This window comes from Primulina huaijiensis, unplaced genomic scaffold, assembly GCF_012295235.1.
Source record: "Primulina huaijiensis isolate GDHJ02 unplaced genomic scaffold, ASM1229523v2 scaffold24749, whole genome shotgun sequence".
Taxonomy (NCBI): domain Eukaryota; kingdom Viridiplantae; phylum Streptophyta; class Magnoliopsida; order Lamiales; family Gesneriaceae; genus Primulina; species Primulina huaijiensis.
In genome coordinates, this window is record NW_027356063.1 from 20,960 (window position 1) to 45,412 (window position 24,453).

Here is a 24,453-nt window from a genome sequence, read left to right on the forward strand (position 1 = left end):
GCATGATAAATATTTAACATTATTAAAATATTAATCATCTATCACTGTACTTCAAATCAATCAAATTTAGTCTAAAAAAAACCCAATCAAATTGACAACAAGGTCCTCACATTGAGAATGGAGTGAAATTATACCCTATAAAATATATATATTTCAAATGTAATAATAATATTTTCACATTTAGACAACCATATTAATCGGAGTCATGTTCTAAAAAATTTATATTTTCATTTGTGAATAAGTCTCTTGTGAGACGGTTTCACGAATCTTTATCTGTGAGACGGGTTAACCCTACCGATATTCACAATAAAAAGTAATACTCTTTACATAAAAGTAATAATTTTTCATGGATGACTCAAATAAAATATCTATATCACAAAATACGACCCATGAAAAAATCTCACACATGATTTTGCTTTCATTTGTCATTCTGTTGTATTCATACAACACGGCGACTGGAGGCTTTCTGTATTGACCGTAGCACTGTTCTTCGAGTCAAATAGATATTATTTTCCACTTGTTAATTTTCAGGCACATTTTATCATTGCTCATTGCTCATATATATATATACTCCTGCACACCTGTGGGCGTCTGTCTACGTGGCACGCCCACAACCACACAAAATTTTTTTGTTTTTTTTTTAAAAATGGCGGACCAATCATGCACTGCCACGTAGGTGTGCAAGGTAACAAAATCGTATATATAGATATAATTCAATATAATGATTCTCTTCACGCCACGTTTGGCACGAAACTCGTAAACGCGTCGGTAACGGTTCAGACAAAAACATTTCCTCGTTGACATCAAATTTGGAGCTAAAATTAATTTTTTTAAAAATAGAGCTAAATCGGATGCCAAAGGCAGAAAAAAAAAACGAAAAAGAAAAGAAGCAAAATGTAAAAATTTATTTTAGTAGTTATTATTATTAAATTTTTGTAATTTTAATTTTTTTTCAATATGGGTTGACATGGAGATAACATGGCAATGTATGTAGCGATACAATAATACTCGGGAAAATAAACTGAAGTTACAAAAAATGATTGAAAGATATATGATTATATCTTAAATTTGATAACATAAAAGATAAAAATCGTAAAGATACAAACATGGATGAATAAAAGTGAATTTTTCCTACAAAATTTTATATAATGTTGGTCAAATTTTGGTTTTAGAGTAATAGTGATCGATTCTTATCCATTTTGTTTTTCTTTTGCATAATCAATCTGATTGTCCCAGAGTTCTTAATTTCAATCGGAATTGGAGGAGGTTTGTTGAATATAACTAATTTCAGTAAAAATTATTTTGACTGATCAAAAACCAAAATTGTATTTAGATCAAATTGATGGAGGTTTTTTTGAAAATTTTGCATTATTTAATTAATTTTACTGTATATCCCGTATTTTAAGTGATGATCATCAAACTATAATTTACATTGCAGCTTATGCTTCATTTCTTCTTAATATACCCCTCCAAATAATTAGGACAGCACAATAATCAAGCTAAAGGCTTAACTTATATTAAAATATTTCTCTAATAAATAACTTTAAGCTATTGATTATATATACTAAGAACAACTATAAATGAAAATAATAAATATAATTAGGTCTCTTGTTAGACGGTTTCACATGTCTATATTCATGACACAGGTCAACCCGATTCATACTTATCATGAAAAATAATACTTTTAACCTAAAAACAATAGTTTTTATGAATTGAGCCAGGTCAAATTTCCGTCTCACAAAAAATTATACTGTGAGACGGTCTCACATGAGTTTTTATAAAAATATATATACATATGTGTGTGTGGAGATCAGGTTAAAGTTTAAAGGAGGTGAATAAACTCAGTAAAAAAAATTCTTAAAATTGAGTTGTTCTAACATATTTCAAGGTGTTAAAACAAGTATCCTTGAATAAATAGTTTACTGGACCACTAAAAGATGAAAAGTGCATAAATGATCCAATAATACTAGTGATAAATTATATATATTTAAAATATCTACTCAATAAGTACCAACGACTATGAAAGATAAATAACTGAAAGTAAATACGTAATGAAAATCACATAATGAATTTTATGGATGTTTTGAGACTCAAGCTCATACGTTACCCATTCTTCCACTTAGGAGGGGGTTTTCATTAAAAGACTTTGGTTTTACAACCCACTTCAAGTTGGACTTATCAACTGCCTAAGTTGAAACTCTTAATGATCTTTTTAAAACCCTGGATATTTAAGAATCCTCGATTCACCAGATACTTAGAAACAAAACCAACAGATAGCTTGTAAAGGCTTGAGTATGTGAAGTAGCACAATGATGATCCTTAGAAGATCTGACATGAATTATTGAGCATTTTCTTAGTAAGCGACTTGAAAATGTATAGTTTTAATAGTGCTCAAAGATCTTTAAGATGCAGATAAGATAATATACGAGTTCAAGAACAAGAGAGTGAGAGTCTTCTTGGAACTGAATCTGCATCTATATATAGTTGAAAAGCTCCAACAATTGAATATGCTTATGCTTTTCAACGATCACTTGTGCCAATTCTTGACAGAATGGTCTTGTCTCTATAAACATCATACACTGCAGTAAATTTCATTTAACGTTCCCTTTGAATTTTTGTCTTTAGCTTGAATAGCCTCCGAAATGCAACTTGATTTTAGGCATACTAGGAAACTTGCTATCTCATCGAGAGTTTGTGGGATACTGTAGTCTTATACCTAAATAAGTAGGTTCATAACGGTTGGAAAACTAGTAGCATACACTTTTCTTTGCACATTTCTGACTTGCAGTTTGATAGTAACGATCTATATTGAATGCTTATTTAAAAGCTTGTTCTAGTCAGAATTATGAGTAATATGTCGCTTGAAAATAATAAATAAATTGAGCGGTCTGACTTCTTCATCAATGTTCGGAAACCTGATATTACAAAACAATGTAGTGGTTGGTTTCATGTAATAGCTCAATATTGTTTTTTTGTCAATCACCAAAACTAAGTTTAAAAGAAATATTCTAACATTTTATCTTTTTTTGGTGATAATATAATTATTTAAGAATCTTCTTATTTTGTACCAGAATAATCAAGATAAGACCTTGGTACCCAAGATTGGTTAGGTCATAAGCAGATTAACTCTTTTGAGACTCACACTTGAATTATCCGAACAGATTTTTCATTGTGTGTTCCCAATAGGGTGCAGTTGTGTACAAAAACAGACGAAATATATTGTGTTCTCTCTCTCATTGAATGTTGTTTGGGTTGTTTATCCTTCTCTTCTAATCTGTATCTCTTTTGAACCTACCGACAGTTAATGTTCTGTTGGACTTTGATTTTTGCGAGACCATTTCAAGTCATTGTGACTGGCTTATTTTATCTGTCATTTAGTCATGATTGGTTGGACTTAGGAATCTCCAGTTTAATGCAACTTAAGTCACGATGCCTTCTTTTATTTTCAAAATTTATATTTTGGCTGGGTTGAACTTCGAGCTGGTCATTATCATATATCCTGCTAGACCTGACAAAGTTAGTCATTTTTTTTACTTTCACTTGTCTAGGCACGATTGAGTACTTACCTCAGAAGTACTGCACTCATTATTGCCAAACCCTAGCCCAATTTTATCACCTGCTGGTTTTTGCAACTTATGCATTTTCTCTAAGGAAGCAGAAGACTTGTTCCAAGAGTTTACTAAGAGTGTCAACTGTTAGTTATCATTCAAAGTTTCTTGGAATACTCTCCGTTTATGATGTCAGCCGCTAACATATTAATTTTTACTTTCAAACCATCAACCTCATTTCGCTGCAAATAGCTAGAATTGGTTGACTTATCTTTCAAGATTTTGCTTCCTGCATTGGCTTTACAGAATAATTGCGAGGGTCTTTTGTACTCATCTACCATGTCATGAAATGTTGTGACAAGATCCTCACGTGTAAATTCAATTGAGTCAAAATTAAATACCATGACATCGGCAGTTTTCAACTCAATTTCAGAAGTCTCTGGCTCAACATATGCATGAGACACTAGACTTTATCATCATCACTTTCACTTGATGAGGTCCTCCAACTAGGTTTTTCTAAATCTTAATCTGAATCGGTTCATTTGCTTTTGCTATCCTCAACAACAAGCATTCTTTGATCTTTATTCTTCTTGAAAGATCTTCTTTAATCTTTGTACCGCCATCTCTCAAATGGTTTCTTTTCATCTTTCTTTGGCCTATTAAAATCTACAATAAAATGGTCTTGTTTCCAACAGTTAAAACAAGACTTACTTTCATCATCTTAGTCTTTTTTATGATAAGAATTGAATTTGGACTGATTCTTCTTCATAAATTTTACCAAATTTTTTAATAAATATAGACATGGCATCATTGCTTATCTGGCTAGCTGCTTTTCTGCTAGACGCTTCTTCATTAACGATTGGAGTCGATATCGTGGCGGTCAGAGCTTTTGTGGGTTGAGGAGTGGATGGCTCATCTTCTGTAATGATCCCTAGCTTAAACTCTTAAGCTTTCAAGTCAACAAACGAATCATGCATCTCTAATTTGTTGAGGTTTTTGGACTTCCTCATGGCTATCGTCTTTACATCCCACTCTTTGGGAAGTGCTTTCATTACTTTAAAATAAATATTTCGGTTAGAGTATTCATTATCGAGAGATGAAAGTTCAATAATACTTCTAAACCATTTATCAAACTCATTAAAGTTTTGTCAAGCTTCGTTTTGACATTATCGAACTTCTAGATAGCAATAGTTAGATTGTTCTCATTGGTCTGGCCATTGCCCTCACAGAGTTGAATCAACTTTTCCGAAATCTCTCTGGGTGCAGAACAAGTCCTGATTTTACTGAACATGTTCTTTCTTTAGTCTTGAGCTGCTAAATGTGTGCATACATATTTTTCATTCATCATAATCTTCTTTGGAAAACATAGAAATTTTATTAAACAATATCATTTGAAAGTATAGTTATAAGAGTTCATGAAAAACCCCTCTGATGTCACTTGTATGGATTGGGTTAGAGATTAGAGGGGTGAATAAACTCTATAAAATATATTTTTTAGAAGCGATTTGTATTAATAGTTTTCAGACAGTTAAAATAAGTATCGTTGAACAGCTAGTTTACTTGACGTAAAAAGAGGAAAAGTGCATAAATGGTCCAATAATACTAGTGATAAATATATATTTAAAATATTAGCTCAATAAGTACCAACAGCTGGAAAGATAAATAACTGAAAGTAAATTCGTAATGTAAATGACACAATGATTTTTATGGATGTTCGATGACTCAAGCTCCTACGTCGCCCCTTCTTCCATTTAAGAATGTTTTTATTAATAGACTTTGATTTTACAATTACTTGTAACAACCTATTTAAACTAGGACTTATTTACTTCTTAAGTTGAAACTCTTAGTGATAATTTTATAACTCTGGATTTTTAAGAATCCTCGATTCATCAGATATTAAGAAACAAAACCAATACATAGCTTGGAATGGCTTGAGTTGGTGAAGAAGCAAATGATGATCCTTAGAATATCTTATACGAACTGTTGAGCGTATGCTTGAGCAGCCTGAAAATATGTAGCTTTAAGAATGCTCAAATATATTTAAGATGAAGATAAGATAATACGTGAGTTCGAGAGCAAGAGCGTGAGAGTCTTCTTTGAACTGAACATGCATCTATATATAGTTGAAAAACTCCAATGGTCGGATATGTTTTTCAACGATCACTTTTTCCAATTCTCGATGGAATGGACTTATTTATATCAACAATGTATACTACAATAAATGTCATTAAATGTTCTTAGGTTGAATAACCTCTAAAAAGTAACTTAAATTTAGGCATACCTAGAAACTTTCTGTAACATCCGTAGTTGGTGGGATACTCTAATCTTATACCAAAATAGGTAGTTTCAGAAACACAAGTATCCACTTTGCTTTGCACATTTCTGACCGACTGGATAGTAACGATCTACATTGAATGCTTATTTAAAAGCTTTTTCCAATCAGATTTTTGAATGATCTGCAGCTTGAAAATATTAAACAATTTGAGCGGTCTGACTTCTTCATCAGTAGTCAGAAACATGAAATTACAAAACAATGTAGTGGTTTGTGTTCTGTAATAGTTTGATGTTTTATTATTTTGTCAATCACCAAAACTTAGGATAAAATAAATATTCTGACAGTATGCGTGTGTGTGTGTGTATATATATATACCATATAATTAAAGGTGAGGCTCATATAAAAAGTACTAACTAACTTCTAATTTATTTGTTAAAACATTATTTAAAATTACAATCATACCCTCATTAAATAACTTTAGTAATTAAAATTTTTATATTTTCCTAAAATAGTCTTTTTTTTTAAAAAAAATCTTCAATCATATCTTTATCTATATTTTTTTAATTTTTAAATGACTGTGTCACTCCTAATAAATAAAATATGAAAGAATAATTGTTTTAAAAACAACAAAAATTATAATGTTTATATAATTATTTCAAATTGGACACTAGTATATAATTATAACTAATGCGATATTTTCTGTTAAAAAAAAACTAATGCGATATTTCAGTATCTGAAATTAAAATCCTGCTACGAGTCAACCTGAAATTAATTAAAATTAAATCAAGTGGTTGGAAATAATAATGGAGCTTATAATTTGGAATTATAATTCATTGGTAATTATTAACTCATCTACCTCAGTTATGCAATAGCTCGTACTTGCTAGTCGAACCACTCATTAAATATATATATTTATTAATAATATTACCTCCAAAACCTAATGTCATATATTGTTTCTTTATTACTGCCAGGTGCAATTTCAGGCAAATCACTACAAATAAATAATTAAAATCCAGATAATATTTTAAAAACGACCTCCAGTTTATAATATATGTTGGGTTTACATTGAAATATTTTATTGAGTATGGAATTTATTTTCTAAAAAAAATGATTTCAAATGATTCCTATGATTTAATATTATAAATATCCTTGTATTTGAAAATTTCTCTAATAGTTATGGAAAGAATTTAGAGTCAAAATCCTTTCCATCGAAAAACAACATTACTTAGAAACATAGACAAAAAAAAAACGAATCAGTTCTATAAAATATACTTGAGGAGGTCATTTTATTAAAAAAAAGAGTTGATCCAGATTAAAAAATAAAAATATCCACAATGTTCTCTAACTGAGGAAATAAATTCATCATGGCATATCAATCGCAAATGAAGATGCTAAATGCAAATAAATTTATTGGGAACGTTATCTACGGGAGCTGCTTCAAGCCCACAACCAAGAGTGGACCCGTAAACTGTGATGGAGTGGTGATTTGTTCTAAATTCGATAACCGATTAATTTAATCCGTCAATTACGTTAAAAATCTTACCAGTTTATTTGAATAAGTAGTAGAGTCAAAGAAGACAGACAGACAGACAGACAGACATTAGTTGCTCTATGTTGTTTTCAAATTTTTCTACAAAAATTTATGTATTGTATATTTATAAAAATAGGGAAAATTACGAAAATAATTTTGTAAATTGGCTTATTTTTGCTATTGATCTTGTAAATTGTCTGAATTTAGTCTTGGTGCGATAAGTTGTGTTAGATTGAAAATGTCATAATTTTTTGTGATAACAAACAATTTCAAATTGTTTCGAGATCTAACTGTTTTTTATATGTATTCTCAGGTTTCTATATGGTCGATGTGAAGTCAAATCGGACTGTGATGTTTATATCAAGTCGTTTCAGTTCAAGCCGTTATTCAACCTTACCGTTTTAATTCGATGACATGAATGTTTCTTAATATATCAAAAGTCAATCAATTTTTTAGAAGCCAAGCTAGCCAAAGTCTTAAAGACCAAAGAAGTAATTAATGGACATTAAATGTAGTGTACTATGAAGAGAATTTGACATTGTCATCTTGTCGGATGTTAGTGTATATGAACGTTGAAAAAATTTCGACCTTTAAAGTAGTTCAATTATAAATATATAGATTAAAGATTGAAGAAAATATGACAAAAAACAAAATTTTTACAATCTACAACATACAAGATTTTGAGCATTTTTATTCTTTCAAACTACTCACTAGTACACAATTGATTTCCTTGTCAAATCATCAAGGATCATATTGTGCCACTTCACCAACTCTAGCCATTCAGAACTATCCGTTGAAGAGTTGTCTGATATCAGTTTGAACCAAGAGTTCCAAAGACATCCAGATCCATTTGTTATGTTGTTTGGGTTGTCACTAAAAGTTTCAATCTAAGCAGTTATAAATCTTAATCAAAGTGAGTTTGTACAAGAGTTGTATAAGTCCAAAATTTTTAATGGATTCCTTTCTAAGTGGAAGAAAGACTGACATATAATTTGTTAATATATGAACATCTATAAATATTGTGTCTTATTTATTTACGGTGTATATTTCTGTCCGCTTCATTATTATTATTATCATCTATCCATTTTTTATACACTTGCTTATGTTGATTATATATTGTATCATTAATATGATCGAACCGTTTCTGCGCTCAAAATTTTTTAAGCGGTTCATTTAATTCTAATCATTCAAGAAAAGACATCAACAACTAATAATTGTAAAGCCAGCTCGAGTTATTTCAAATAAATTTTAAAAGAGTTCATTCACTCTATCTAAATTTTTTTCTCAATCCCAAAAAGTTATACTTTTTTTTTCTCAATAATTTGTTTTGCCAAGATCTAAAATTTTGAAAAAAAAAAAATTCAACTTATTGTACTTTAATGAACGAAATTAAGTCAAAAAATACCAACCGTAGAAAGACTCATCTTTAAATTATCTCCTAATTATTTCAATAAAAATATGATATCATACATACTAAAATTTGAAAACTTTAACTTAATTCGAACTCTTTATTTTATATATAAAGAAAAAGAAGGAAACAGTTGAGAATGCATGTGCTAGTAGGGTCTACAAGATTAGCAGTTGGTAGTTCGAGTAGGAACAAATGCATGTGCATCTTATGCCTATCTTGTCTCTTTCTAACCCAAACTACATACATTTTGCAAACCCCTCCCCCTCCCCCTCCCCCTCCCCCTCTATTTAAATAAATCCCCTTCAACCAAATTTTATACTTAGCCCTCACCACGTAAACATTTTGCTCTCTTAACTTTTAGCTCTCTTCCTACAATGGTGTCACTTGCTTCTCTGGTTTTGTTCTCGTTGTTCTTCAACTTTAGCCTACGAGTTGCTTATGGCAACTACGGAGGATGGCAAGGTGCGTTCGCCACTTTCTATGGTGGGGGCGATGCATCGGGCACAATGGGTAAGTTTAATCATTTTTAACACACACACACACACACACACACACACACATATATATATATATATATATGGAAAGTTGTAGAACTCATTGTTATCATGCATCTGTGATTTTCACTGGTTAATATTGTCTCTGCAGTGAACATTATTAGAGTTTTAATAAAAATATATGACTTTTTATACATTAGATTAGATTTGTGTAATTTGGAAAATAAAATTGGTAAGTTTTGGAGGCTAGTCATTTCATACTTGACATTATAGTATATATTTTTAGTGGATTTGTTGAATTGTTTTAACGTGTACAAGAAAATGACATTGACTCTAACTTCATGAATAAAAAACATGAAATATAAAAGATAAGTTGTGCTTGTAAAATACACCAAATTGTCACATCGATCTATTAAAATTTATTCATAGGATTCTAAGAGGTGATAGACAAACATTTGTTGGCTATTGCTGCAGGTGGTGCTTGTGGATATGGTAATCTGTACAGTCAAGGATATGGCACAAACACCGCAGCACTCAGCACTGCTCTGTTCAACAATGGTCTGAGCTGCGGATCATGCTACCAGTTAACATGCTCCGGCGGATCCAAATCGTGCCTGCCTGGCACCATCACCGTCACCGCCACCAACTTTTGTCCCCCGAACCCTTCTCTCCCAAATGACAATGGAGGGTGGTGCAACCCTCCCCGCCAACACTTCGACATGGCCCAGCCTGCTTTCTTGCAAATCGCTCAGTACCGAGCCGGGATTGTCCCAATCTCCTTTAGAAGGTATTAAACCAACACCAAATACGGAAACCAATTGTGACTTCTATAATCTTTTAGAAGAAACATTTCTCTCGATTTAACATGAACAAGACACAAGATATGACTCGACTTCTGATATCTTTTACAGGGTACCCTGTGTAAAGAAGGGAGGAATAAGGTTCACAATCAATGGCCACTCTTACTTCAACCTAGTACTCGTCACCAACGTTGCGGGCGCCGGGGACGTCCACTCGGTTTCGATCAAGGGATCAAGGACAGGGTGGCAACCCCTGTCTAGAAACTGGGGCCAAAACTGGCAGAGCAACTCCTATCTCAACGGACAAAGCCTCTCATTTCAAGTTACCACAAGTGATGGCAGGACTCTTGTGAGCAACAACGCCGCCCCCGCGAACTGGCAGTTCGGGAAAACGTACGTCGGTGGCCAGTTTTAGTTCCAATATGATAAATTTCTAAGAAGAAACCACTTAAAAAATAAACATATATGCAGAATTTGAAGGGAAGTATATAGGATCAAAGGGTATGTAGGAGGATGTGGTTCTATATGCTGTGGTTGCAGGTTGGCACCCGCTTAGGCCTAATATTTGTACCCAGTTTAGTTATAGAAATCTCCATTTTTACTTATTTTTGGAAGAGGTTCGAAATTTATGTGGCTAAATTTGTGTAAAAGCCACAAAGAATGTCTTATATTGTAAGATTCTTATAATTATGATTGAATGTATACATATGTATACATCTTTAAGTACTTTAATCTCTAGTTTCTAATTGTTTTTTCTCAGTCGAGATCTAAGTTTAATATGCAAAAGTTTTCGATTTTAGAATTTTAGTGTCACATGAACTATAAATCATTAGAATTACTCTGTAGTCTTTGAATCAATTAACTTGTGTTTAATGAAATTTAGAAAACTTAAATTCGACATCCTCTTAGTTTTTTCTTTCAATGTTCTATTTGTATGATAATCCTCACATTCTCTCTATAATGGGACGATTTGAAATATAATCTCAGTTTTAAGAATTTTAAATGATATGAACGCAAACTTACGTATATAAAGGATTTTAAAAATGAGGTAAGTTTTCAAGATATTCACCAACATGTTCTGCTTATATGAACCATTTTAAATGTTGAGCATTAATTTTATTCAATATTATGGGTTGTTGATATGACATTATTTTGTCCACCTATGTCATACAATGTAGTTGGATTAAATCAATACATGATTTATTCTTCAAAAAAATTAATAAATAATTTACGATATTTTCAACTTATATTTCACTCTTTTTTTTATTTTATACATGGGAGGAGAGGCTCGAACTTGAGTCATTACGACCATTAGGTCAATCGGCGCATATTTCACAATTACATATATATATATATATATATATATAATATTCTCAATTTCAGGTGCTGATTCTCCTCTTGTACAGTGATTATTGCCTAAGAAGTGAGTAAGCTGTACCTGAAAGCTCACTCTGTAATTTAGAGATTGGTATGTTTGGGAAAAAACCCATAAACCGCAAAATCCATCATGATAAATCATTAAGATTTTGACTGAAAACTTAAGCGGAAGCGTACCTGATGCCATAATCCTGAATTCTTTAGAACGTGCCTTGATCTTCCAGATCTACGCGCTCTTTCTTTGAGAGAATCCTTTAATTTTCTCTTCAAAACTATTTTCTTAATGGGAGAGAGAATAGTGAAAGTGATAACGCGAGATCTGGGGAGCATGACCCATATATATAGATAATATTATCATTATCTTCTGATATTTCTGTTTTAGCCCATCATAAAAACAGAAATTACACTGATGTCTCTACACATTAAAGGCCCAACAACCTATCAGATACATTAAAACCCAATAACCCGAAACCTTATTTTATCACTTTATTTTGGGCTTAACTTAACAGACAACCCACACACATAATTATTCACATATAAGCCCATATAAATTAAAATTGATCCAACATTCTCCCACTTGGGCTATATGTGCAACCTTATAATTATGTTTGTGAAATAACCTTATGAGCTCAAAATTGTTGTCATTCTGAAATGTATCTATAACCAATCCGGTCCATCAATCACATCAACATAGGATCAAAGTAGTCTTCGCTACACTCAAGGTAGCTAGACCCATCAATGGTCACATATGCCAACACAACTGAATGACATGGATCATGAAGTGGATGTGTAGCATGGAAATTTCATGCAATGTGACCGTAGCATGCCTATTTCCAACTAGTCCTCTCTTTAACCTTATTGAGATCAAACTTTAAACCATAATCAGAATGTGACTTAGCTTGAAATTTATTTCTGCAGAAAATAAATTTACATAATTGTAACTTAAAATGTCTACAACTGAAAAAACATTTTAAAATTACAAATTCCCACTAAAACTGAATTTCCTCAATTGACATAACACCCATACTAGCAGTGTGCTCATGAAACTGTTTGGGTGGTAGTCCCTTAGTAAGCGGATCCGCAACCATGGAGTTTGTACCGATATGCTCAATAGACAACTTTCCAATCTGAATTCTTTCTTTAACAACCAGAAACTTGATGTCAATATGTTTTGACGTCGTCGAGCTCCTGTTGTTATTGGAATACATAACTGCTGATTTATTGTCACAATGTAACCTTAGTGGTCTTTCAATGCCATCAACAATGCGCAGTCCCGTGACAAAATTTTGCAGCCAGATTCCATGATTGGATGCCTCATAACACGCTACAAACTCAGCTGCCATGGTGGAAGAGGCTATAAGTGACTGTTTAGTACTCTTCCAGGAAATGACATATCCAACAAGGAGATAGATGTAGCCCGACGTAGATTTCATACTATCTTGGCATCCAGCAAAATCGGAGTCAGTATACCCAATGATCTCAAGCTGATCCAACCTCCGATATATGAGCATGTAATCTTTTGTTCTCTGTAGGTACCTTAAGACCTTTTTGACTGCTTTCCAATGTTCCACTCCTGGATTACTTAAATATCGTCCCAACATTTCTGTCACGTACGCAATATCTGGACGTGTACAAAGCTGAGCATACATCAGACTCCCCACTGCAGATGCATAGGGAATCTTCTGCATTTATTTTTCCTCAAAATCATTCTTTGGGCATTGTTTGAGACTAAATTTGTCTCCCTTAGCCACAGGGGTATCCGTTGGTTTGCAATCTGGCATCCCATATCGCTTGAGAACTTTCTCGATATAGCCTTTCTGAGATAATCCAAGAATACCTCGAGAGCGATCTCGATGTATCTGAATACCCAGTACAAAAGATACATCACCAAGATCTTTCATCTCAAAATTCTTACCTAGAAATCTCTTGGTGTCATGCAACAACTCTATCTCGTTGCTAGCGAGCAGGATGTCATCAACATATAAAACCAGAAAAATATACTTACTCCCACTGAACTTATGGTACACACAATCATCGACCAAATTCATCTCAAAACCAAACGAGATGATCACTTGATGAAATTTGAAATACCATTGTCGAGATGCATGCTTGAGCCCGTAGATGGATTTCTTTAATTTGCGAACCATATTATTTGTGTCTTTGGACACAAAATTTTCTGGCTGCACCATATAAATCGTTTCATCAATGTCACAATTTAGAAACGCCGTCTTTACATCCATCTGATGAAGCTCAAGATCGAAATGCGCCACCAAAGCCATTATAATCCTTAAAGAGTCTTTCGAAGAAACCGGAGAGAAAGTCTCTTTATAATCAATGCCTTCTTTCTGTGTAAAGCCTTTAGCGACAAGACGAGCCTTATATCTTTCCACATTGCCTTTCGAATCCCTCTTGGTTTTAAATATCCATTTACAACCAATGGGCTTCGTACCTTTAGGCAATGGGACAAGATCCCATACGTCATTGTCCTTCATGGACTTTATCTCCTCATTCATGGCATCATTCCACTTTTGAGAGTTAGAACTTTCCATGGCTTGACGGAAGTTAATAGGATCATCCTCCATCAATCCAATGTCTGCCTCATGTTCTTGAAGAAGAGGCTGTGTATCCGCAGCTTCTTTATCCTTCCTTTTCTTTCCTTTAACCTTCGAAGTAGAGGCATAATGATCACTTTCTGTCTTATCTTGCTTCAACCTTTCCTCTTCCTGGACACAGTGCGAGAAGAGCTCATTCAGAGACCAAGATTCTTTCTGACAGTTATAGCTCACCTTGAACTGGTTAAACTGAGGAGAAAGAGATATCAAAACCAGATGCACTAGCAAGTCCTCAGAGAGGTCAAGCTTCAGTGCTTTCAACCTTGAAGCAAGATGAGACATTTCCATAATGTACTCCCTGTTGTTGCCCTTACCCCTGTACCTCATTGAAACTAGGCTTGCCAAAAGTGTACCAATTTCATACTTTTCACTTTTAGCAAACCTCTTTTCGAGGTCGTGAAGGAAAGCCTTAGCCGTAGCAATGGCGCTAGACATTGTGCCCCTGAATGTTTCTGGAATGGCCCTCTTCATGATCATCATACACATGCGATTCGATCTCTCCCACCTTTCAAACTCCCTCTTTTCTTCAGAGGTACTCTTATCCGTAATGGCGGGAGGAGAGTCAACCCTTATCGCAAGGTCCAAATCCATGACTCCGAGAACTATCATTAAATTCTCTTGCCATGATTTAAAATTAGAGCCATTTAACATAAGAATAGAATTTATGTTGGAATGAATATTTGTAGGAGTCAAATCTGAACAGAGAACAAAAAAACCAAATATACATGCTCAACCAAATATTTAAATAAAATAATCAATAAATTCAAATAATGTAAACCCCCATAAACAGAATATCGAACACTCCATTAATGTTTCATCTTTGGACAAAATATTAACTTGTAAGTGATATCCTGGCGCAGCAGTCAAACACTGATAGTAACTATCATGTCAAATAACAATCTTCCTTTGGGTCGATTTATTATTCACATTAAAAACCGAATAACTATCACATGTTTACCACCACAAATGCATATGTAATTATATTAAATATTAACCTTCCTTTGGGCCGATCAATATTCATATAAATCACATATACCCAAAATCTTTTTGTATTTCAAAATAAAATTAATTTCCATAAAAGAGGTCACTTTGGCGACATTTTATTTCAATTAATCAATTTTAAAAATATATATAACCTTATCATTATTTGAATTAATGAATATTTAACCTTAACCGAATAAACATGAACCGAATGTTTTTTTTAAAAAATTTGGAAATTCTGTACGGGTCGGGTCGAACCGGTTCCGTACGACCCGACCCGAGTCCGTACGGGTCGGACCGACCTGGGTCCGGTTGACCCGACCCGAACCCGTACGGGCCGACCCGGCCCGAAACCGTATATATAATTTTTTTAAAACAAAAAAATTTTATCCAAATTTTCGATTTTCCTCTAAAATATTTTTTTTTTGAACAAAACTGGAAGAAAAATCGAAATCTTATACCAAATCTTTAAAATTTACAACCAAATCTTTTAACCAAAACTGAAACTTTAAAATATTTGATTTTCATCCAAAATATTTTTTCAGATCTAAAACCATATCAAAAAAAAAATTTCAGATCTGATGCCATATCAAAAATTTTTTTCAGATCTGAAGCCATATCAAAAAATTTAAACAAAATTTTCTTTTCGAGATCTGGATCCAAATAATATCCAAAAACTTTAAACAAATCTTAATGATTCAAGCATGAATGGCTCTGATACCACTTGTTGGGGAAAAAACCCATAAATCGCATAATCCATCATGATAAATCATTAAGAATTTGACTGAAAACTTAAGCGGAAGCGTACCTGATGCCATAATCCTGAATTCTTTAGAACGTGCCTTGATCTTCCAGATCTACGCGCTCTTTCTTTGAGAGAATCCTTTAATTTTCTCTTCAAAACTATTTTCTTAATGGGAGAGAGAATATTGAAAGTGATAACGCAAGATCTGGGGACCATGACCCATATATATAGAAAATATTATCATTATCTTCTGATATTTCTGTTTTAGCCCATCATAAAAACAGAAATTACACTGATATCTCTACACATTAAAGGCCCAACAACCTATCAGATACATTAAAGCCCAATAACCCGAAACCTTATTTTATCACTTTATTTTGGGCTTAACTTAACAGACAACTCATACACATAATTATTCACATATAAGCCCATATAAATTAAAATTGATCCAACATGGTAAAGCTTCAAATTTCTTATTTCAAGAATTGTATTATCACCGAGGCACAAAAACACCACGAATACTAACTCACCCAATGAAAAGTTTGATTTTTTGATGTACCTTGTGACTTTTATGACTTATTTTGATTGTGATTATTCGAAATGAACAAGGGTAGAAAGTAAAGGCAAGTCAATGACAATAGGTTTCAGTTGGGAATGAACTTGATTATAATATCCTGGGAAAGATGAACGATCATGATACAGATTGCGTGATAAGTTACAAGTTCAAGATTCACGATTTATACATAGAGGACATTTGTTTTATTTCTTTTTAATTTCAGTTCATATTTCGGCAAATTATATGATATATGTGTTTTGGAAATTTTTCTGTCATTTTTTTATGCTGTTTGATACTTGTGTTTAATGAGTTGGCTACTCACTATTTGTCTAGAACATGTTTGAGTGTTTTAGATGAGAAGTTGGGAAAACAAGTTTAGTTTGGGAGCTTGGGATCGAGGAGTGGTACATTACTTGGATTATTTTATGTTTAATTTTGAGATATTAGGATAACTTATATGTTGGGCTAGATGTAATCAATATTCTTTTTTACTTTTTTATTTATTCCGATTTGTCCAGTAACTTGTCTTAGCTGATTCTCGTTTACAGTTATTTGTTTTTGCTGGTGCTATGTAGCAAGATAAGAACCTGGTTGTCAATAGACTGGTTACAGGGGGCACTCGTCTCTACCTTTCGAGGTTACGTTAGGAACGAGCCATTAAATATCTCATGTCCATTTGTAGATTGGCTTTTGATAGCTATGTTTTTTCCTTCGACTATATGCTACATGTATTGGCGAGTGACATCAGTTTTGTATCTCTATTGCTAGTTTTTCGTAACAAATGTGTATGTTCTGAATTTATTTATTGTGGTGTGGGTTTTAATCGCTCTATCCCAACTGACCGGAATCTGAGTTAATTTAGTTCATTTACTGTGACAGGTGTTTCATGTTACCTATCAAGTTTATTTGCATCTTAAGACTTGTTTATCTTTAAATTTTGGTTATGTTTGAGTTGGTTATTTATTTAGCTCTAGGAACTTTTTCCATGATTATGGGTTGGTCCTATAAAATTTCTCTCTTGATAATAGGAAAAAAGATGAGAAACAGCAGCAGCAAATAATGTATGAATACTGCTGTTTGTTCTTATTTCAGAATCAGTAAATTGTTCATTTTTTTTAAAATTTGATTTGAAAAGAGACATGTATTGGCTATATGCTCCGAATTGTTTCTTTGTTTAGCATGTTTCCAGATAGTGGAACATGAATCTGATCCGTTGTTTCACATTGAAGGTAAATGATGTTACTGTCTTGATAGACAAATTTGGGAATCAGACAAGGATCGGCGACTAACTTTTATACCGCGACTTCGGTTATGATGTGGGAACAAATGAGTCAAGCCTTCCTTGTTTTGAAGTAATGACAAGAGCTCAAGCTGTTCGCTTCTTCTCCTCTCTGTATGATTAACATGTATACTAGTCAGTCTTTTGCAAGATTCTCTAACTTTGTCATTATTATCTATTCAGGTTAAAATGATAGGTGTGTGCACAAAGGTGTTAAAACTTATCTTTTATACGATGTCAAATGAAAAGTTTGGAGCTTTGTGCCCACATTCTTTGTGCTTTCTGATCTATTTTTTCTCTCACTTCAGAAGAGAATTTCAAATTAGAATTAAAGCTTGATATATCATACTACGAATGGAAATCGATTAGACTCCTGAAATCTTGATAGGAGTTTGCGACTCTCTAAAAATCTGACTTTTTAAGAATAAAAGATCATTTTGGTCAGAGTTATACTAGTGAAATGGGGTTTGCCAAATCTACCCCATCTCAAGTACTTTCTTCCCTCAGTCATCGTAGTGCAATATATCTGTACCTAGTGCAAATTATCTGTACCTATTCATCTATTCTCACTACCACTTAACGCTTAATCGTAGTTCATCGATCCTAGTATGCTAGTTGAAATGATCAGCTTAAGAGAGAGGCTTCCAGGTCATTCTTAACATCTTCTTTTTATTGAGTTAGTTCCTTTGCTCTGCCGGCTTGCTGTTCCCAATTTGTGTAAAATAGAGTGCAAACCATCATGCATGTACTTGAAACTTCTGCTCTCAAACCACTGCCCAACAAAGCCCATATTAAATCCGAAGGCCAACAGAGCTGCAACTGGTAAACCAATAAGCTAGGACACAAAATATATGTTGCATGCCATTTTGGGTCGAGCACATCCTACTGAAATCCCGCATGTTGTTGTCTGGGGGCTGTTACCTAGTTCGCAAAACCCCAATGTAGGGAGATTAATGGATGTCAAATAAAGAATCTGTGATTTACTAGTAAATTGTTCTCCCCATACGTTGCTTACTGCAATTGTGAAAAGTAAGGCCATAATTCCCCATAGAATTGCTAGAGTGAGTCCAATAACTGTTGTCCGTTGAGATGTCTAGGCTGATCAGCCCCTAATTCATGGTCTTTACATTGACAAACCTGTGCTCAAAGAAGAAGGCAATATATAAAGCAAGCTCGTGGTTTGGATTAGATTGCACTTTGCAGCCACATTAGCCTGTGGATTACGTCGTAGACTGCAAAACAGTAAGAATGTTTCATAAAACCACCACTCTAGGAATGCAGATAATACACTTGGTCCTGCAAGTACTAGGAGAGGCTGCCAAGCTTTCGAGGTTTTAAAGAGATTTTTGATTGGAGAAGGTAAATTAGCAGCCCTAGATTTACATTTAAAGTGTTCCAAGCCGGGGCTAGGGCAACTCCTTTACACCCATGTTCAGATGCACAACAAGAAATATCACTGATATGGTTAGGGGTCTGATAATGTTTTGGATTCTCAAGAATGTTCTCAGCAGATGGAAGCGAGCCTGAGCAATCAAGTCAGGAATTGAATACTTTATGTCAATCTTGGCCACTACGGCAATGTTCTCATCTTGGCCTAACCATAAAAGGAAAGTTCCATGTTCAGAAACAACAAAAAGATCGGAATGGCTGCAACTAATAGAATAAAAAGAGTCTTTCTGTATGTTTGACCAAGATTCCCCATCTCTTTGCTCCATGAGCTTGATAACATATTGGCTCCATCCCCATGGCCGGTCCCTTGAGGACAGAGTAACCTGTTATATTGGCAAAACTACAATTACCCCCAGAGAGTGCAACATTCCCAAGATATCCGAATAATAGCATTAATATGAAAGAAATGGAATACATAAGCAAGCCTGTTATAAGGATCCGGCCTGCAATATTTTCTACTGATGCTAGCTTCTCTGCAATCTGCATTGCGTTAATATATTAAGTTAAACAAAGATATCCAGTATTCACTAAGCGAAAATGGTAAAGTAAATTGTGATTTCTTTTTTAGCTGTTGCATGCAATTGCCACGAACTTGAGTGACATGATGATTGTGTATTGTATTTGATATGTCTGAAACTCCTTAACTTTGATCATCAGTTACACCCCTTGTGATTTGTTGTATTACGATCATTTGGCTAAATGTATATGTAGTCTACCTGATAACCGAGTGCTGAATAGTCTTAAGATGGATGTTTATGCAACTCGCAAACCCCACAGGGAGAAGAATGAAAGGGAAACCTCACACCTCATGCATGTGACGAACATGTAGTATCTATGATTGTTTTGGGATATCTCTTATTTGTCATGAATGAATGGCAAGGATGAGTTCTAAATGTCCACAGAACACAGCATGATACAACAGCTTCTTTTAAGAAACTGATGCCAGTTGGTATTTTGCATGCTGCAAGATCAATTTATGTTTATCTTTGTATCAAAGTCTTCTGTTTCTCCATTTGCCTTTCCTACTATGGCAATTGGATAAACTTAGGTATATAATCTGATATGAAAATCCAAATGTTATGTTAAATTATTTGGTGTTTTGCAGTTACCTGCTCAGATGTTATTTGATACCATTTGCTGAAGTTAAGTTTTTGCATCAAGCGTAACAAGAAAAAAACACAATTTTTTAACAGACCAGGTAAGATGCAGTTGCTAACTTTTGTCTTGAGGCAAAAACACGTGAATTACGCCACATTGCATCTTTTTTCCTCAAAGTTATCTGATTCCTTCATGTTCCTCTCTGTATATTTTTTATTCTATCTTTTGTCAAGTTTATCACTTTAGAAATATCAAAATAATAAGTGACCAATAAATCTTTTTAAGTCTCATGTTTTCGTATATACAAATACAGCATTACTGAACAATTATCATTCTAGCTAAGTTGGCTAATGTTGCCTTTCGCTTTTAAGTTGGTGTTGTGATGAAAATTGCATTAATGCACGAGCAATAAACATGTCTTGTACTTTTGACCTCTGGATTATTATAATTATTAAATTTTTTCAGGTTTGACTTCCATGTACTGTTTCACATGTTTGGACGAAGTCGGATTTATGCAAATTTAGAGTTCAATAATTCATGTTCTTGATTAGTTGGCATATATGCATAAATACTTGCAGCCTAGTTTATTGTTAGAAATGAAAATCAAATGAACCTCACATACGTTTATAAATGAATAAGTGGACAATTTTTTCTCCAGATTCTACATATTCCCCTGCAAGGAGAAGGATAGACGTAGAGTGGCCACTTGTCACTAATAGATGAAAGGACTGGAGACAGTATTTTGTATGTATAGAAGGACACAGAAAGATTTGTTGCTTTTGCTCACCTTTGTAGCTGCCCAAGTTCGTTACATATTCTAGCTCATCTACTTCGTGCCATTAAGTCTAATCATTTTAACAATCAAAGTGTTTTCTTTTACAGTGGACAATCTACAAGTTTAACTTTGGAGGCAAAGAGTTCCTGTGCCAAACTTGATTTGTTTTAGTTCCTGTGCCATTAAGTCTAATCATTACGCTCACGTTGTTCTTCCTTGTCTGTGATTAAATTAACGACCTCCGCTGTGTCTCACATCCATGCCTCCTATTTAAGCTTGGAAAAGCTTTGCAGTGGGAGATTTTATTAAGGTTTTCTTTGTGTATTAAGTCACAATTGTTGTCTTTGCATCGTATTTGGAAAATTTAGGGGGTTTTGGATGTATTATGAGGACAAAGTATGATGCTTATCTTTGGTAAATAGAAATAAAAATGCACAGCCAAAAGAGATTGAAATGCGCGTGATACTTCTAATGATATAGTCCTGGAGGCTGAATATGTCTTGCCTACATAAAAGTCAGTATAATTAGTAAGTGTGAAAGAATTCAGTATGCTGTCCAGGTACCCTTTCATATAAAGCCCTTGTCAATAAAGGTGATGCATGAACTCTTCATTGTTGACACAAATTTTCTTCAATTATTGGTATTTTATTGTAGTGTTCTACTTCATTTTTCATGTTGTTAGTTACGACATTTCTCACGTCCTAAAATAACAAAGGTATCCAGTTAAAGTAAAAAATGATGTAGTATCAATTTCTGTAGATATATGTAAAGATATTTCTTAATCTACGAATTCATAGATTTCAAATCTTTCTGATACATTAGTGCTGCATATCCATACACTGATCGAATACGTGCAAGCGTCTCCCCAACGTACCGAATGATCTAACATCAAGTGTTGTAAAAGATTCGGCAGAATAAAGCAAGGTTTTCTTCGAATTGCCCGTGTCCACTCTAAGTGTGGCGGTTCTGTTTTTTGGACTTCCATGATAATACCATGCTCAAGCTTCGTTGCTTTAGCTGTCTCTATAATCTTTTGACTATTTCTTCATCATTGTTGTTCACCATCAATATTTCCGAATCACAAATTGCTAAAGAAAATATTCAAGCCTTGGATGAGATGTTTTTTAATATTGAGAAAATGATTAATGAGATGTTTTAATAGGGTATTATTATCCACAATATACATCCAATAGTTATCATTAGTACAAACATATGAGATCAATGTCGTTTGGACATTATTCAATTTAGGACAATAACAAAAACTTGCGTGAGACGGTCTCACAGGTCGTATTTTGTGAGACGGATCTCTTATTTGGATCATCTATGAAAAAATATTACTTTTTATGCTAAGAGTATTACTTTTTATTGTAAATATCGATAGGTGTGACTGACAAAATCATTAAATTGCTGAACCTAGATAATTTTAATTAGTTACACATTTTGTTTTTCTGACAAACTAATAAGAGTGCTTCAATTCCATTTATAAATATATACTTGGATATTAAAACTTAAATTACGTTTACGATTCCGATTATAATTCCAAGTGTTCGAAAATTGTTATTGTTTTTCTTAATGACGTGATAGCTTGTGTGCATTGAGCAAACTTTCGAACTCATACAATAGACCGCAAACAACGTTACTCAGGTAAATCACACTGGACGAACCATGTGTGACAAATTCAACCGTTAAAGTGTTGGTATGAGAAATTAAATTTCTGACTATTAGTCAAATGTTCACTTACTCTACCACCTTGATATCATCATTAGGGTTTTTCTTTTGTTTACTTTAGAGCACCTCCAATGGGAGGTTCATGACATGAGGTTTATAAAATAAACCTTACCAAACAAAAAACCTTGCATTGAGAATTGTAAGTTCAAGGTTTATAGGATAAACAGGGTCCATGGTTTTAAACCATGTTTATTGTGTGGGTCTCACCACAATATAAAAAGTTGTGCCAAACTTTTGTTTTTTTTATTATTTCTTTAGTTTGATATATGGCTCACACAAACTCATATAATTGTTCATTCCTTTTTGCATGCATTTCGATTCTTTTTTTTTTTTTGCATAATTTTTTTTATTTCATTTAAAAATAATAAAAATAATAATTATTCCATTTTTGACTATAAATAGGCATAGTCTTATTCTCTACCCAACACTATCATTTTTCTTTCAATTTACACCATTACATTTTCTTTTTTGCTATCCACAGATGGATAAAAATTACCATCAATATTGGATGAATTTTTTGGGTTCTTCCAACTCACAAGATAATTCATCTTCGGACAATCTAAATATTCGCCTTCATAATTTTCAATATTCCCCAAATTTACCAATGAATCTGAATAATAGCCAGGGAGCTCCGGTTTTAATGTACCCACGAGAATTTTTTCAATATCCTTTCATGCCACCACCTTCTTATGGAATTCCTCCTCCTATAGCAGCGGGTTTTGGTTCAGACGAATCAAGAAGGACTAGTACAGAGGGAACTGGCACAGAGAAAGAATCCATGATGCCTACTTCTGTACCCAGATCTCATTTGCCACCACATTCATCGCCAGTTGGACTCGAGAATATTATCCTTGATAAGGACACAGATTCAGGAAATGAGGACCATGCACGACAACCAAAAAAGGTTTCTTGGTCACTCGGAGAAGAGAAGGTCCTTGCAATGTCATGGGTCTGTATTAGCATTGATCCTAAAATTGGTAATTCTCATAAGATGGAACAAATGTGGGCTAGGATCACAGTGGAGTACAACAAAAATCGACCTGCTAGAACTATTGAGAGACAATGGCAACCATTGAAATCACATTTCTACTATATGCAAAAAATGACGTCGTTGTTTAATGGAATATACAATAAAGTTCATAGTCAATGGGGAAGTGGTTGCAACGACGCTGATATACTTGTAAAAGCGCATGAAGAGTGGATGATTGAGCCAAAGAACAAAAACAAACCGTTCAAGTATGAGCATGTGTGGAGGATTCTTGCAGAGTGCTAGAAGTTTGCTCCACAATCAATCGATCATCGCGGAATGAAGAAGAAAAAAACTTCTGCTTCAGGGGAATACACGTCCTCTTCAAATCCAGAGACGAGTGTTGACGAAGATGAAGAGCGAAGTTGCAGTCGACCAATTAGGCAAAAAGCGGCAAAAAGAAAGGGAAAAAACAAATTAGCAGCATACGAAGAGTTGAAAGAAAGCATTGACAAAAATATGGAGGAATTTACTGCCTACACGCAACAAAAATTGGAGGAAATCAGATCTCACAACCGAACACGTGAATATCAAATCCTTATGAAAGATACTACTGCAATGACACAAGAGCAACTTCCTATTCACGTTCATATGTGTGACGAAATTAAAAAAAAAATGGGGCATTTAGTAGTTGTTTAATTTTTCTTACCTTCTTATCTTCTTGTATTTTATTTTATTTTTTTAATGTGGTTGTATCTTGTTGTTGTCTGTGCTTTTTTATTTGTTGTTTGTGCTTTAAATTTGCTCGTGCCTTCTTGTTGTTTGTA

The 24,453-nt window shown here is 33.7% G+C and overlaps 2 protein-coding genes, 1 long non-coding RNA gene and 1 pseudogene across 4 annotated transcripts; 3 read left to right on the forward strand and 1 right to left on the reverse strand.

Moving 5' to 3' along the window:
- Window positions 1-9,067: 9,067 nt before the first annotated feature.
- LOC140967213 (expansin-A4-like) lies at window positions 9,068-10,785 on the forward strand. The gene is made up of 3 exons (XM_073427617.1): window positions 9,068-9,275; window positions 9,734-10,046; window positions 10,171-10,785. Exons 1-3 carry the CDS (start codon window positions 9,140-9,142, stop codon window positions 10,472-10,474), a joined length of 753 nt encoding a protein of 250 aa, XP_073283718.1. The 5' UTR covers window positions 9,068-9,139; the 3' UTR covers window positions 10,475-10,785.
- A 505-nt stretch (window positions 10,786-11,290) lies between these two features.
- LOC140967215 (uncharacterized) lies at window positions 11,291-19,063 on the forward strand. Of its 2 annotated transcripts, none has more exons than XR_012173549.1 (3): window positions 11,291-11,527; window positions 17,560-17,682; window positions 18,891-19,063. It is a non-coding gene; the product is annotated as an uncharacterized lncRNA (long non-coding RNA). The 2 variants fall into 2 exon arrangements; XR_012173548.1 differs by having other exon boundaries at window positions 11,293-11,527; window positions 17,560-17,723.
- Window positions 17,721-21,096, reverse strand: LOC140967214 (protein DETOXIFICATION 53-like; annotated as a pseudogene).
- Window positions 21,097-23,263: 2,167 nt separating this feature from the next.
- On the forward strand, window positions 23,264-23,932 carry LOC140967212 (uncharacterized). Its single transcript, XM_073427616.1, has one exon. The coding sequence runs from the start codon at window positions 23,264-23,266 to the stop codon at window positions 23,930-23,932; it is 669 nt and encodes a 222-aa protein (XP_073283717.1).
- Window positions 23,933-24,453: the final 521 nt, after the last annotated feature.

Bases quoted from the DNA above. Each gene is read 5' to 3' on its own strand.
- LOC140967213 (XM_073427617.1), top strand. From the start codon at position 9,140: ATGGTGTCACTTGCTTCTCTGGTTTTGTTCTCGTTGTTCTTCAACTTT. The intron at 9,276-9,733 runs GTAAGTTTAATC...CTATTGCTGCAG, and splicing joins CGATGCATCGGGCACAATGG to GTGGTGCTTGTGGATATGGT. The intron at 10,047-10,170 runs GTATTAAACCAA...TATCTTTTACAG, and splicing joins GTCCCAATCTCCTTTAGAAG to GGTACCCTGTGTAAAGAAGG.
- LOC140967212 (XM_073427616.1), top strand. From the start codon at position 23,264: ATGAATCTGAATAATAGCCAGGGAGCTCCGGTTTTAATGTACCCACGA.